The sequence below is a fragment of the Actinia tenebrosa genome, unplaced genomic scaffold (genome assembly GCF_029948245.1).
Source record: "Actinia tenebrosa isolate PJP-AT-01 unplaced genomic scaffold, QUT_ActTen_1.0 PGA_scaffold9__36_contigs__length_13948895, whole genome shotgun sequence".
Classification (NCBI taxonomy): Eukaryota; Metazoa; Cnidaria; class Anthozoa; order Actiniaria; family Actiniidae; genus Actinia; species Actinia tenebrosa.
Window position 1 is genome coordinate 7,930,778 of NW_028292586.1, and position 16,001 is coordinate 7,946,778.

At 40.3% G+C, this 16,001-nt stretch overlaps 3 protein-coding genes across 3 annotated transcripts in view; 1 reads left to right on the forward strand and 2 right to left on the reverse strand.

Annotated features, from left to right (window-relative positions):
* Positions 1-233: 233 nt before the first annotated feature.
* LOC148904685 (uncharacterized) lies at positions 234-1,751 on the forward strand. Its single transcript, XM_089025258.1, has 3 exons — positions 234-657; positions 730-987; positions 1,085-1,751. Exons 1-3 carry the CDS (start codon positions 383-385, stop codon positions 1,239-1,241), a joined length of 690 nt encoding a protein of 229 aa, XP_088881384.1. The 5' UTR covers positions 234-382; the 3' UTR covers positions 1,242-1,751.
* Positions 1,752-2,103: 352 nt separating this feature from the next.
* Positions 2,104-5,574, reverse strand: LOC116291480 (uncharacterized). The gene is made up of 10 exons (XM_089025257.1): positions 5,498-5,574; positions 4,963-5,175; positions 4,610-4,850; positions 4,172-4,529; positions 3,853-4,050; positions 3,394-3,580; positions 3,035-3,286; positions 2,740-2,889; positions 2,497-2,645; positions 2,104-2,243 (listed from the first exon to the last, which is right to left on the reverse strand). Exons 2-9 carry the CDS (start codon positions 5,036-5,038, stop codon positions 2,614-2,616), a joined length of 1,494 nt encoding a protein of 497 aa, XP_088881383.1. The 5' UTR covers positions 5,039-5,175; positions 5,498-5,574; the 3' UTR covers positions 2,104-2,243; positions 2,497-2,613.
* Positions 5,575-6,467: 893 nt separating this feature from the next.
* The window catches only part of LOC116306671 (uncharacterized), a 29,926-nt gene continuing 20,392 nt past the window's right edge, over positions 6,468-16,001 (reverse strand). The window contains exons 7-11 of the mRNA XM_089024469.1: positions 15,441-15,528; positions 14,449-14,553; positions 13,962-14,157; positions 13,192-13,292; positions 6,468-8,400 (exon numbers count right to left, since the gene is read on the reverse strand). Coding sequence (XP_088880595.1) covers positions 8,047-8,400; positions 13,192-13,292; positions 13,962-14,157; positions 14,449-14,553; positions 15,441-15,528 — 844 coding nt within the window. The 3' untranslated portion in view covers positions 6,468-8,046. The remainder of the gene's footprint in view (positions 8,401-13,191; positions 13,293-13,961; positions 14,158-14,448; positions 14,554-15,440; positions 15,529-16,001) is intronic.

Consider the following 16,001-nt stretch of genomic DNA (forward strand, 5'->3'; position numbering starts at 1 on the left):
ATCTACTAATACGAAAGTGCTTTATAACTACAAACAGCACAGCATGTAAGTTTTTTCTCTCTTTTGTAAAATACAAATTAAAGTGCACCTCAAGTGTAACTTTTCCCCTATTTGGAAGTGGAGATATACACATATAATAACGAAAAATAATAAAAAAAAGGAAATTGAACGAATTGTTGATTTTTTAAAAAGATTTGAAATTCCCGGTTTTCATAACAGCTCCGCTCATTTGGGGGACTGGTGCGAATACGTCATCGGGGTGGAAGGAACCAAAGCTATCTTCATTTCTTGTGTGTAAACTTTATGTTGTTGTGTCCAAATTCTTCGCCAGTGCATCAACTGTTTCGTTTAAAAAAACTAGTTTTCTCAGAAAAACATATTTATGGCAACTACAAGCGCATCATGTAGCTCAAAATATGATTCCTCGTCCGATATTACTGACTTCGAGCTCGAATACAACACGGCCGGCGAACTACCATCAGAACTAACATGTCTAACTGAGAATTACGACTCTGAAAACGATGAGATACCTTATTCTGATGAACCTCTAGCCGATGCAGAATGGATATCTCAATACGATAAAGAAGTGAAGCAAATCGAAGAACAAGAATCAGAACTGAAGTCTCGGTTGGCAGGAACTGTGCTTGTTAGTTCATGGTAAGCTTTCGTACACATTGCAGTCTTACAATTCGTATATCTTCTAAATCGAAGGTCACGAATATTTTTCAGGTGTAAATGCGGTAACTGCAGCGTAGCCCTTCTTCAAAATATTAGTGAATGTTACTGTTGTGATGAGCTGGATGGCTGTGGCGAAGCACTACAAAGCGATCTTGTTCAGGATGATGTTGGAGAGAAAGAGCTTCGATGTATCACCGACCACCCAGGATTCCAGCCGGTTTGTTTGGAGAAGTGGAGTCTGCGATGGGCGGCCGATCGTTACAACACGAAAAGCAAAACACGATATCGACAGACTGGTTCGGAAAATGAGTAAGGGTTTGGCATAAATATACATGTGCTTTTTCGAGTAGCAACGTTTCTACTTCGATCTCCAGAGCACTGATTATGAGTCATTCTTTGATCCTAGTTTTCTACGAAGTGTTGCTTACAGAGAATTCTCCCGAATGGTATATGGCTACTTAGGTAAGAAGAGGATCCCGCTACCAGCGTGTGCCTATACTACAATTAGGCAAAAGTTTATGTCTGACCAAGAATTTACTGGTTTTGACCTCGATGAGAGCTAATGACTCGCTATCATAATTAAAACTATTTAATATACTAGAGTACAAACACTGCAAGTGTGCAACATAAATACCACTAAATAATGCTAAATAATGCTAATCCTATTGTTTTCTATTGTTTAATTAGCACTATTTACTACTAAATAGTGCAAAGTGTTGCACACTTTTAGTGTTTGTACTCTAGTATGAGAGTAACAACAACAAGCAATAAATCTTTATCATTTGTAGTACCATATGAATTCAGCAGTCTTATCTTTTTATTATGCATTCCTTGAAAAACGTATTTGTGCAGAATTGAAAACATAATTTTTGCACTTCTTTCAACATTCATGTTCTTCTATGTTATATAAGTATATTTGATACATGTGGATTTCATCTTTGGTCTGAACCTTACTGTAATCCAGAACGAATCATTTGTACAGTGCATGCTACTTCCTTGTCAGGAAATAGAATGATTCCCCTCTTTTAAGATAGTTTAAATCTATTATAAATAACACTTATAACTGTGAATAAGTGTCATGGATTTTCCTTTTAGCTAATTTATTTGGGTTGTCATTTACTATGGGTTTTTGTTTTTATTTCTTGTATCTGCTGCACTGCTATTTCTGATTTCGGGGACAATCAAGTAAAAGGTGATGCCCTTTCATGGGCCTTTTGCATATTCTACAGCATGGTTTTGATCTTGCATTATCTTGTGGTGCTGGTTGCGGAGGAATCTGAGGTACTGAAAGAAAATAGCATAAGATAGTCCAACTAACTTTTGAAATTTACAACAAAAAAATCCTTACTTTTATTTACTTTGCATACATGTACCTGGTGTAGTTGGTGGGACATCCTTTACTGTCATTGCCTTGCGTGCATTACTTTTCTGGATAGCTTCAGCTCTGGGTTGTTTCACCAGCATTGTGTTCATGGGTGGTGGAGTCATGTTGACGAGATCTTGCATAGCATCTTTAAGGTACTGGCTGTTTGTCAAGAATGTCTGAAAGATTTCTTCCACATAGTCTGTGAAAACATTACATTATGGGAATCAAAATACTTGTATATGTGGTTCTAGGAATGCTACTGTTTTGGTTTTCATAAACTTGTGAAAATATTGCACCAAATTAAGAGCACCACAGTTACTGTGTAACAAGTACACAGAATTATGGTAAGAAACCTAGCAGCTGTAATTACTTATACTGCTACTAGAATTTCTACTGCTTTTGCTAGAATTTAATGATCATTGATTGGTATTTAAAAAATGTATTCTTTTTACCAAAATTCTGGGTAATCCTCTGCTCTCTCACTGTGGCCTCTCCATTTTTAAACTTCGGGTAAACCACCTTTATTCTGCTTGAACCATCGGCTGTTGTTGAAACATCTCTGTGAAGATTCATATTAAAATGGACAGCAGCCAAGATATGTCTAATAAAACAAGAATTTGACAAGTATTAGCAATATTAGGCACTGTGAATCAACTTACATTTTTATAAAACTTTCCATGGAGTATTTTTCATACCGGCAATACTGTCCACTGTAGGAATATGGTTAACCACAGAATGGAAGCCTTCGAGGCAGCTGGTCTGAGACAAGGGAGAAGCTTGCATGATGCCATCTATGAGGCTTTGCTTAGTTAGAGCTTGTACCACTTTCTCATAGAGTATGCTATCTGCAAGCAACAAAGATACTCCAGTGAACAAACCTTAGAAGATAGACAGCAAGATTAAATATATAGAGATGTGAATGTGTTTGATGGCTATATCAAAATGCAGTGCAGTGTTTTTGAAAAATACAAGGCATAGAATTTTACTAACCCTTTTGCAACCATTTCCGGTGAGGAATATTGGGCCCATGATGGCATTTGCTAAACAATGCATTTCCAAGATTAGTGTGCTTGTTTATAATGTGGTCCAGGTAGGAAATGAATTTCGCCCATATCACTAGACCATTACCATTGTGGGTCGATGTCGCACTCCAGTGGAGGTGGTTTTCAGCAGGCTTGATCCATTCTGACAATACCTCACATCCTGACAGTTTTGCAATCTTGGTGAGAGTTTTGCGAATTTCTGATTGAAATATTGATTGTAATTATTCAAATAAGCACTATATCATATAAAAATCATATGAAAAAAATCCAATATCAAAATCCAATATAATAAATATATATACATACTTTTCTTCAGGTGCCACAGGTCAAAATAGTGTGTTATATTAGAATAATTTTTCTTCATACAGCTTGTAATAGTTGTGTGCCTGTCAGAAATAAATGTTGATATCTCCAATTCCAGTCCCATTAAAAAAGTCATTGCTTGTTGGAAACCCATGAACTCCATGGCAGGGCTGTTTCCTGCTTGGTTTCTCTAAACAAAGGTACAGTACAACAATTTAAAAAAGGTATTTATCATTATCATCATAATGTAGTTATGATTATTTTTGTCATTATTATTATGACTATCATTGTTATTATAAGTATTGTCATTATAAAGTATACATGAATAATTCAACTTGAATATGATTATCAAAAAATCTTCATACTTACAGTACTTTTGATTTTCTCCCACTTAGTGTTCAGGATAGTTATAAAAATAAAGAGAAAAACTCTACTTATTTGCTGTATTGCTATATACTGTACCTGGATTAACTCGAAGTGTAAAATCATTGGGAGAGTGCAACAAAACATTGTGTATGCTCCAAATTTAGCTGAATGCCCCATGCTGTCGTGGCGACCATCTCCAGCCATCACAAGGGCACTTCCCAAACTTTTCACCTTTTCAATCATTTTCGACTGGTATGCTCTCCAATATAGCAGAATGGTAGGGAAGAGTTTTGTCTAGAGGGAATAAAAATGACTGCAATGTATTAAATGAGATCAAAAGCAACAGGTATTGATGAAAATAATGGTGTTAGTAATAAAACCAATCAAAAAATATGGCATATGTTTCCAAACCCACTCTTTGATGATGGAAGAATGAAGCCAGGGACATACATCTAAGGCCCATGTGTTTAAACATAGTGAACACTTTCGTGACTGATCCTCCACTTAACAGTATTGCCATGCACAATAGAAAATTCCCAGCAGGAATTTTCATAGATGGCATGTTTGGTTGACTTGACCAAACGGTGTGTCTTTTAGGACATTTAGGACTTGAGCAGTCAGTTGTCACTACAACCATGGTACCAATTTCTTTTGCTTCTACAAGAGGTTTTTTTGCACCACAAGAATGGCAAATTTGGAAGAGCATTAGCAGCTGCGACCAGAAAACAATGAACTTGGGATGAGTCCTTAGATTGTCTTCTCCTACAATGAAACTGAACAAGTGAAAGAAATCAGGATTTGTTATCATGTAAGTCCTGATGTTACACCAAAAATATGGACATGGGAAATATACCTTGATGGTTGGTTGTCCTCTTCATCGGTTATCGACGATTCTGTTTCTGTTTCTGTCTCATACTCCATGCCAACCTCATTCTCGTCCGATAACATCTCTTCATCTTCGTCCGAAGATAGACAATCTTCTTTACAAGGATCATCAAGGTGATCTTCAACATTATTCTCGTGCGGTGGTGCACTTTTTTGGCCAATGGAGTCTTTACAATACAAAGTTTCTAGCTGCTCTAGTAATTTCTGGTCTACGAAAGATAAATAGTTGAAAAAATTATAAACGCAATCTAGTTGTGCCGTAATTATAAGAGTAATGGAATACAGTTTGTTTGTTTTCAAGGAAAGTCCGACTTTACTAACTTTTTAGTTTTTCTTTCCTCAACTGTTCTTTCTTTATCTTCAAATGCGAACGTAGCGTGATAATCCTGTTTCGCATTTGTCGTTCTTTCGACGAGGATTGATGTGGTGTCGGAATAGTGGAACTCTGATCGAGACTCCTGGCCAGTGTTTTCCCGGAGTTTGCTGCTGGTGCGTTGACATGATGCTGGGATGGTTTGTGTCGTCTCTCCTTTCCTATATAAGAGAAACATTTCAAAGAATATTACCGTAATACTTAATGATATACGATATACGTTTTCTGAAGTAAAAATCAACTCACGTCATTGATTTCCGCGACTGGTGACACTGACTGGATATCATGCTCTTCTGTCTGCATACATAGGTCCCCTACAGTTTCAGCGACCTTTTGAGATTGCCTTATTTCTTTCATGATCTACGAAATATTTTACGCACACCATCAGTACCATAGATAAGCGAAATCTATTCGATTAAGTGAACAATTCCCAAATCCAAATATAAGCATGAAAACATAGTTATCATTGCTGACTAAGCTTACCTTCCTACGCGTTCGCGCACTTTGTGGTGGCGCTTTCTCTTCGTCGCTGACAAAAACAGTTGGATACGCTATTATGCCAAAATCATCTCGCCGTAATCTTGGGTGGACAGGGTTTTTCAAGCCCTCGATATTTGAAAACATGGTTTCATAGTCTTGCGACTTGAAATGCTTTGAGCATATTGCGGACCATTCTGATGGTTGCCAGTGTTTGCGGTGAAGGCATACAAAGTCAACCCATCGTTTACGTCTTTTTTTCGCTTCTGGGCGATCATCGTTAAAGAAGGGAATCGTATGCAGACTGATGCCTTCTTTCAAGTTGGATTCACTTTTACAGTGAGTTACAACACAATATTTAGGCATTTTATGACAACAAAATAACTTCTTACAAAATTTGTACAATGCTTTGCAACAATAGGTGGCATGACATCTCACCCCGATGACGTATATTTTTCTCGTACCAGGACTTCTTGTGACGCGGTGCTGACATGTTGTGAGTGACTGGACACTAGTTTTTTGCGTACTTTAAAACGCTGTAAAAGCTTACGAATTTCTCCAAAATGGGAAAAAAATGCAAAAAAGCATTACTGAGATATTGAGGATTTCTTCCAAATAGGGGAAAAATTACACTTGAGGTGCACTTTAAAGTAACCGTTATTTTGAATATACGAATGACTAATTAGAACGCGAAAATAAATAAATCTAAACGCTAGATTAATCGAGAACGGCTTTCCATTCCCTGCATGGGCGAGAACGCTGCTATGGCCGCCATTTTGATGACATAAATATGAGAAACTAATAAGGAATGCTTTCTTATTTGGCACCAATACAAACCTAAGAATAACCAGACCAAGGAAATGATAAATCGAGATAGTGGTACTAGTCGTACGTTGCGGGTAATGGGCTCCTGATCTTTCGACTGATAAAAGAAAGATGTTTACATGAATAGATCCAAAACAACGAACAACATGAGCCAGCTTTTCAATATTTTATTCTAACCGATATCTGATATAGCTTCCTCAACGCGCATCTCGCTTTATGGTTTTCATTTTTTTCTTCTTCTGGTATTCCTGTTGCAAGCGAAGAGAGGAAAACTAGTACTGAGGAGGAGCCCTTTTTTGACAATAATCTAGTGTTGGCACAGGTCGCCCAATAAAATAAAAAAAAGAAGACAGAAAAGAGAGACGCGTGCAGAGGAAGCTAAACTGACTTAATGCAGTCTTTAATTTCTTTAAATAATTTCGATTAAAAAACTACAAAATATAATATGTTGATAATGTGAGTAACTAATATTGTCAAATATATATTGATATTCATATATTTCATTTCCCAAGTTTTTCCAAGATTTAGGAAGTCAGGAAGTGACATGAAATTTGTGTCCTGTCCCGGGGGTAAGTTGGAAGTTGGGGGCGGGTGGGTATACAGAATATTTTTATCAATGGGAAATTTGTCCAACACAGACGACAATTCGTTCAGGACCATTCATTGCTTATCGGAGGGAAGGATGGACAATTGAAAACTTTAAGACCCTAACCCTCCTAACCCTTTACCCACCCCCCTCCCACAAAAACGAATGATCCTTAAGTCATATATATTATAGTGGGAGCACTAGGGAAAAAATACTACATGTAGCTTTCATTGAAAGCGTTCTACAGAAATATTATTTGTGTTTAAATAATTTTTGTATACAATCATCACAAATAAATATATACTTCTTGTATCATCTACATGTGGTGTTGTGATAAAGTGATATGTTGTGCATTTAATATCAGGACTCCTAGGAATCAGACGTCAAATTGATTATAGATATCTTTTGCAACCTTTTACCTGCACTCTAAGTGCTTGCTGACAAAATCTCAATTAAAGTCAATTTAAAATCCACCGGATATTATTTTAACACTAGCTCTTCTATGAATATCCTGTCTAGTGATGGCCTTATACACAAAGGGCTATTTCCAGGGAGTCTTGGGGTGCCTGTGTTCTCATTCACACTAGCAGGGCTAAATAAACGGCTGGTCACGTCGCTAGTCATGTTGACCGACCAAATTATATCTTATATATTATTTTATTTTTTTGGCTCAACTTAACTGGTCAAACTCATCGGCAATGAAAAGATTTGACCGGATAAGTTCCAATTCTAGCCGGACAGTGCCCGATGACCGGTAGTAATGTTTAGCCCTGCATTAGCAAGTTTTATAATACTCCAGTTTCGAGTTCTCTGTTGCTCAGGGTTAGTCTCGTCTTTGTCCAGAATATTCACGTGTTCCATTGAAGTTCCATGGAATTTAAAAGTGTTTGTATTGTTGAAGTTGTGCATTCTTCACCTTGCCGTTGGTATTTGTGAATATCAAGACAGTTACGAAGCTAAGACTGAGTTAATCAGTCTGTAATCAAGGAACACAGCGGTAATTTGGAAATTGAAAATGGTCAATTACGTGTGCGTACATGTGTTTTTGGAGCGGGGAGGGTGGCTAGATGGAATTCCTGCTTACGCCCCTAGTGCCACTATGAAATATCCTACAGACGCATCACTATTATCTCGCGGACATAACCTATCTATTCATAATCCGCCCCTTCTTGGAGTTACCCATAGAAAAAGAATTCTTTTCTGTGTTTTCTTGAGTTACATTCATGCTCTTGGTCTTTTGAAGCCTGGATGTTGAAGGCAGGGATGACTTCCGATTACTTTGAGAATCATCCAAAGACTGTGATCTCTTAAAGCCGTTGAAGAGCCCGCGTGTAGGATTAAACAGAAGTCCAGCGGTGGCACTTACTAAGCTACTGGGTGGAGTTTGATTGGTTGATTCGCTTACAGCTTTAGCTTGATTTGTCTCGGTTATTACGCCGCTTTTGGGTCGTTTACGATTGCGCTTCTTTTTAACATCCAGCAGAGGGAAATACTCTTCCTGGAAACGGTAAATGAAGCTAACTGAGAGGAAGCTATCTGAAATGATGGTGATGAGATGATGGTGATAAGGTGATGGTGATGAGATGTTGGTGATAAGGTGATGGTGATGAGATGCTGGTGATGAGATGATGGTGATAAGGTGATGAGATGATGGTGATGAGATGATGGCGATAAGGTGATGGTGATGAGATGATGGTGATGAGATGATGGTGATAAGGTGATGAGATGATGGTGATGAGATGATGGTGATAGGTGATGGTGATAGTGATGGTGATGAGATGATGGTGATATGATGGTGATAAGGTGATGGTGATAGGTGATGGTGGAGATGATGGTGATGATATGTGGTGATCAGGTGATGTGTATGTGGTGATGAGTGTGGTGATGATATGATGGGTGATAGGTGATGGTGATGGTGGTGAGATGATGGTGATGGTGATGGTGATGGATGATGGTGATGGATGTGGTGATAGGTGATGGTGATGGATGATGGTGATGAGATGATGGTGATGGTGATGGTGATGATGATGATGGTATGGTGATGGTGATTGAGATGATGGTGTGAGGTGATGGTGATGAATGATGGTTTGAGTGATGGTGTGAGTGATAGATGAGCTGATGGTGATGAGATGATGGTGATAGGTGATGGTGATGGATGATAGGATGCGCTGATGGTGATGAGATGATGGTGATAAGGTGATGGTGATGAGATGATGGTGATGAGATGGTGATAAGGTGATGGTGATGAGATGTTGGTGATGGTGATGAGATGGTGGTGATGATGCTGGTGCTGAGGGGTGATGCGATGATGGTGATGAGATGATGGTGTGCTGGTGCTGTGCTGGTGCTGTGCTGGTGATGCTGGTGCTGCTGGTGAGTGCTGGTGCTGAGCTGCTGGTGCTGCTGCTGGTGATGCTGGTGCTGGTGCTGGTGCTGCTGGTGCTCCGGTGCTGGTGCTGCGCTGCTGGTGCTGTGCTGGTGCTGGTGCTGGTGCTGCGCTGCTGGTGCTGCTGGTGCTGGTGCTGAGATGCTGGTGATGCTGATGCTGGTGATGAGATGATGGTGATAAGGTGATGGTGATGAGATGATGGTGATGAGATGATCTGATGGTGATGATGATGGTGGGTGATGGTGATGGTGATGATATGAGCTGATGGTGATGAGATGATGGTGATGAGATGATGGTGATAAGCTGAGAGTGATGCTGGTGGTGATAAGATATTGGTGATAAGGTGATGGTGATGAGATGATGGTGATGAGATGATGGTGATGAGATGATAGGATGAGCTGATGGTGATGAGATGATAAGCTGATGGTGATGGTGGTGATGGTGATGAGATGATGGTGATGAGATGATGGTGATAAGGTGATGGTGATGAGATGATGGTGATAAGGTGATGGTGATGAGATGATGGTGATAAGCTGAGAGTGATGGTGGTGGTGATAAGATATTGGTGATCAGGTTGATGGTGATGAGATGATGGTTGATGAGATGATGGTGATGAGATGATAGGATGAGCTGATGGTGATGAGATGATGGTGATAAGCTGATGGTGATGGTGGTGATGGTGATGAGATGATGGTGATGAGATGATGGTGATAAGGTGATGGTGATGAGATGATGGTGATAAGCTGAGAGTGATGGTGGTGGTGAGAAGATATTGGTGATAAGGTGATGGTGATGAGATGATGGTGATGAGCTGATGGTGATGACATGATGTTGAAAAGCTGAGAGTGATGGGTGGGTGGTGATGAGATGATGGTGATGAGATGATGGTGATAAGCTGATGGTGATGAGATGATGGTGATAAGCTGAGAGTGATGGTGGTGGTGATGAGATGATGGTGATGAGATGATGGTGATAAGCTGATGGTGATGAGATGATGGTGATAAGCTGAGAGTGATGGTGGTGGTGATGAGATGATGGTGATGAGATGATGGTGATAAGCTGATGATGATAAGATGATGGTGATAAGCTGATGGTGATGAGATGATGGTGATGAGATGATAGGATGAGCTGATGGTGATGAGATGATGGTGATAAGGTGATGGTGACTGAGATGATGGTGATAAGCTGAGAGTGATGGTGGTGGTGATAAGATATTGGTGATAAGGTGATGGTGATGAGATGATGGTGATGAGATGATGGTGATGAGATGATAGGATGAGCTGATGGTGATGAGATGATGGTGATAAGGTGATGGTGATGAGATGATGGTGATAAGCTGAGAGTGATGGTGGTGGTGATAAGATATTGGTGATAAGGTGATGGTGATGAGATAGATGGTGATGAGCTGATGGGGTGATGACATGATGGTGAAAAGCTGAGAGTGATGGTGGTGGTGTGATGAGATGATGGTGTTGAGATGATGGTGATTAAGCTGAGAGTGATGGTGGTGGTGATGAGATGCTGCATGGTGATTAAGGTGAGGGTGATAAGATGATGGGTGTGATAAGCTGATGGGTGATGAGATGATGGTGATGAGGATGATGGTGTGAGATGATGGTGATGAGATGATGAGATAAGGGTGATGGTGATGAGATGATGGTGATATGATGATGGTATAAGTTGATGGTGATGAGATGATGGTGATAGGTGATTGTGATGAGATGATGGTGATGAGGTGATGGTGATGGAGATGGTGATGAGATGATGGTGGTATGAGATGATAGGGATGAGCTGATGGTGATGAGGATGATGGTGATACGGTGATGGTGATGAGAGATGGTTATAGGTGATGAGTGATGAGTGATGGTGATGAATGGTGATGGTGATGAGAATGATGGTGATGAGATGATGGTGATGAGATGATGGATGAGATTGATGGTGATGAGCTGATAGGATGATGCTTAGGTGAGAAGGTGATTGGTGATAAGGTGATGTGATGGAGATGATGGTGCATGATGATAGGATGAGCTGATGGTGATGAGATGCTGGTGTATAAGGGTGATGGTGATTGAGATGATGGTGATGAGATGATAGGATGAGTGATTGGTGAGGAGTGCTGGTGATAAGGGTGATGTGATGAGATGATGGTGATAAGCTTGAGAGTGATGCTGGTGGGTCGATAAGGATATTGGTGTAGAGGTGATGGTGATGAGATGATGGTGATGAGATGGTGTGGTGATGAGCTGATAGGATGAGCCTGATCTGGTGATGATGAGATGATGGTGATAAGCTGATGGTGATGGTGGTGATGTGGGATGAGATGTATGTGTGATGAGATGATGGTGATAAGGTGATGGTGATGAGATGATGGTGATTAAGGTGATGGTGATGAGATGATGGTGATAAGCTGAGAGTGATGGTGGTGGTGATAAGATATTGGTGATAAGGTGATGGTGATGAGATGATGGTGATGAGATGATGGTGATGAGATGATAGGATGAGCTGATGGTGATGAGATGATGGTGATAAGCTGATGGTGATGGTGGTGATGGTGATGAGATGATGGTGATGAGATGATGGTGATAAGGTGATGGTGATGAGATGATGGTGATAAGCTGAGAGTGATGGTGGTGGTGAGAAGATATTGGTGATAAGGTGATGGTGATGAGATGATGGTGATGAGCTGATGGTGATGACATGATGGTGAAAAGCTGAGAGTGATGGTGGTGGTGATGAGATGATGGTGATGAGATGATGGTGATGAGATGATGGTGATAAGCTGATGGTGATGAGATGATGGCGATAAGCTGAGAGTGATGGTGGTGGTGATGAGATGATGGTGATGAGATGATGGTGATAAGCTGATGGTGATGATGATGGTGATAAGCTGAGAGTGATGGTGGTGGTGATGAGATGATGGTGATGAGATGATGGTGATAAGCTGATGATGATAAGATGATGGTGATAAGCTGATGGTGATGAGATGATGGTGATGAGATGATAGGATGAGCTGATGGTGATGAGATGATGGTGATAAGGTGATGGTGATGAGATGATGGTGATAAGCTGAGAGTGATGGTGGTGGTGATAAGATATTGGTGATAAGGTGATGGTGATGAGATGATGGTGATGAGATGATAGGATGAGCTGATGGTGATGAGATGATGGTGACAAGGTGATGGTGATGAGATGATGGTGATAAGCTGAGAGTGATGGTGGTGGTGATAAGATATTGGTGATAAGGTGATGGTGATGAGATGATGGTGATGAGCTGATGGTAATGACATGATGGTGAAAAGCTGAGAGTGATGGTGGTGGTGATGAGATGATGGTGATGAGATGATGGTGATAAGCTGATGGTGATGAGATGATGGTGATAAGCTGAGAGTGATGGTGGTGGTGATGAGATGATGGTGATGAGATGATGGTGATAAGCTGATGGTGATGAGATGATGGTGATAAGCTGAGAGTGATGGTGGTGGTGATGAGATGATGGTGATGAGATGATGGTGATAAGGTGATGGTGATAAGATGATGGTGATAAGCTGATGGTGATGAGATGATGGTGATGAGATGATGGTGATGAGATGATGGTGATGAGATGATGGTGATAAGGTGATGGTGATGAGATGATGGTGATAAGCTGATGGTGATGAGATGATGGTGATGAGATGATGGTGATGAAATGATGGTGATGAGATGATGGTGATGAGATGATGGTGATGAGATGATGCCGGGTATAAGATGAGAGTGGTGATGATGAAAATAATAAAACAGAAAGACAAGACAGACACACAAGAAAGACAAGACAGACAGACAGACAAGACAGACAGACAAAATAGGCAAAGTAGAGAGGATATAGATAACCAGACACGGAGATAAATGTAATACTTTTTGTACCTTGTGTCGATATGTTACGGGCTCTGGTAACACACCAATTGTTTCAGGTTTAATAGGATTGAGAAAACTACGCTGAAGCTGTTCCCGACCACTCAGTTGACCTGTAGATACGATGAACACGGAAAAATTTGTAAAAGAAATATTCGTATGATAAATATGAATCGTATAGAACATGTTCACGTGATGTCACAGCGGCTGTGTTGGTGTACCAAAACAATACATTTTCTATCCTCCGGGAATATGAACCCCATTTTTATGCAAATACTGTGCAGAAAGTTTCTATTGTTTGGTACACCAATATGGCTACCTTGTCACGTGACAACGCTCTATGCAATCGTACGCGTTTACAGGGTCCTGGGACGCCTTTCATCCCCCCCCCCTCCCCAATGGCATTATATTTGTAATGCGCATGGTTAAGGAGATGAGGGGCGTGAGGGAGGGATGATTGGTTGATTCGAGTTGGTGGCCAGTCTTCTTGGTGGAAAACCCTTGGTATGCCCATAGGAAGCCACACAAGATTAGAATAGAATATCAAATTATTCATAATAGTCCCCTTCACAGTTCTCTGCGCCATCTTGAAAGGTAGCTGTGCCTTTGCATCGAAGCGAGATGAACGGTGAGCTTGCAATGATAAGGAGCTGTTTTTAGCACCTTGAACAATTATTCACACGTCTCTATCATTGCAAGCTCACCGTTCGTCTCGCTTCGATGCAAAGGCACGGCTACCTTTCAAGATGGCGCAGGGAACTGTGAAGGGGACTATTCCTTACCATTCAGCATTTTTCCTAACGCTCTGTCCTCTGTATGATCGAGATGAAAATGTGACCTCAAGATTGTCCCGTTCATTCGGGATTCCCGTAAGATATCCCGTCTGATCCTAGCTCGGTCCCATCTTCTAAATACTATGAACAGGATCATGATGAGGATCACTTCCAGAAATAAACCAATGATGTGTCGTTCCATAACCTGTAATTTAAGACAATTGCGTAAGTTGCGTGTTGTGGGATACCTGTGTTACTGATTATTCTAATATTTGTGGTGATTTGCTCAGAAATCACGATCAAAGACTGGGGGCTCAGTGAATATTCCACCGAGAATAACTGAATGACGAATGGTCTTAGTAAAACGTTACCTCAATCTGTTCTTAATACTGGCAAACGAAGAAACACTACTCAAGGGAATGGTCTTAGATAGTAAAACGTTATTCCCAAACAGAATGATTCCCCAAACAACAGCAAGATTGAATGTTTACATTACCTGTATGTTTAAACTCTTCAATTGTTTGCTAAATTTCTTCATGTCGCGGCTAGTGTCGTCTACCTTGGATTGTAACGCCGATATTTGTTCCTTTTGACTCTTTATCTGTTGATAACAATAATAAAGATATTAATACAGAGTCATGAACGACTGACACGGAAAATGTTAGGACGTTTATCACAAGTCGCCATGTTAGTATTGCCATCCAGCTGATCTGTGAAAAAATGTTAGCTAATCAGAATCGAGACAATGTAAAACTGAGGTGTCACTTGTGGATTTCCAGGTTACCAAATAACTAATGTTATACATTTTTATTGCAATAGTGGACAGGTTTTTATTTTTCACTGGTCAATTTTTGTAGGCTTCATGACACCTCAGTTTTCCAGTGACTCCATTCCTACGTCACTATTTCAGATCAGCTGGATAAGAATGAAAACGTTCGTATACATACACATATATCACTATACATACTGAAACGGTTGAATAAGAGGCCGTGATAAAGGCCCATGTCAATAGAGAGTTTTAGATTGACTTTTTTCTTCTTCCCGCAAACGGCAAACGTGACCACGTTTTCATCGTTTTCCTGTATTTTACTTAACCTCTTGCAAACTTTCTCACCAAGCGCAGAATATTCTTTTGTTTTTCTACTACTTTGATTTTTTTGCGATTCCTTTTCAGTTATTTAAAAGAATTTTTCACTGATCAACTGACGTTACACATTTGCCGTGAACGCCAATCTAAAACTCTCAAATATCTCATCAATGCGACCCGTGTTCGAGTCCCGCCGGGTTCGGTGTTGTATATGAGTAGAGTTGTTTGTTGGTTCTCTCCTGTGCTTCGAGGGTTTTCCGGGTTCTCCGGTTTTCCTTCCTCCGCAAAAATCAACTACTAAATTCCACTTCGATCACCGAATGAGGGCCACAGGTTTCTTAGCCACTGGCTATTAAGTGCTACCCTCGTGAAAAAAGGACGAATATGCTAGACTCTCTTACCACTGCTTCAGCTTTTCTTGTGGCGTTAGTCAACAGGTTAACCTTCTTGTCCAAATTCTTTTGCATATCCTCGACAATCTTACGGTACCTGAGGAATGATATCAGATTGAAGGTAATTTAGTATTCGATAAACGAATCACTCAATCAATCGCCAAACAGCAGATATGACCGAGTAAAACCTTGCCGAGTTCGCAGCAAAGCCTTCCTAAAGTCCCTAGCGGGAATATATGTCTTTATTGTGTTCTGAAACCTTTAAGGAGGTTTTGGCAGAAGTCTATTGGGCTTCGAGTTTCAGTAACGAACTCAACAAGTACTTTACACGCAGTGAAAACTTCTAAAATCGTAAAATCCGGTTATAACATCTCCCCTCCCGGGTTCAAGATAAGCACGAGTTTACTTGTACGCTAACGCAAACGGTCCTTCAAGTTATAAGCCTTCAACCCCTATCCGGTCATGAGTCCACCTCTCAAAGTATCTCGCATATTTCGTTGATTCACATAAAAAATTAATTGGGAAGACAATGAAAATAAAATGTTCTCTTCATCCTAAATTATATCCCCC

Coding starts and splice junctions, on each gene's coding strand:
- LOC148904685 (XM_089025258.1), top strand. CDS start 383: ATGGCAACTACAAGCGCATCATGTAGCTCAAAATATGATTCCTCGTCC. Junction 658..729: donor ACTGTGCTTGTTAGTTCATG/GTAAGCTTTCGT, acceptor AATATTTTTCAG/GTGTAAATGCGGTAACTGCA. Junction 988..1,084: donor CAGACTGGTTCGGAAAATGA/GTAAGGGTTTGG, acceptor CTTTGATCCTAG/TTTTCTACGAAGTGTTGCTT.
- LOC116291480 (XM_089025257.1), bottom strand. CDS start 5,038: ATGCGAAACAGGATTATCACGCTACGTTCGCATTTGAAGATAAAGAAA. Junction 4,851..4,962: donor GAGGAAAGAAAAACTAAAAA/GTTAGTAAAGTC, acceptor TATCTTTCGTAG/ACCAGAAATTACTAGAGCAG. Junction 4,530..4,609: donor GAGGACAACCAACCATCAAG/GTATATTTCCCA, acceptor TCACTTGTTCAG/TTTCATTGTAGGAGAAGACA.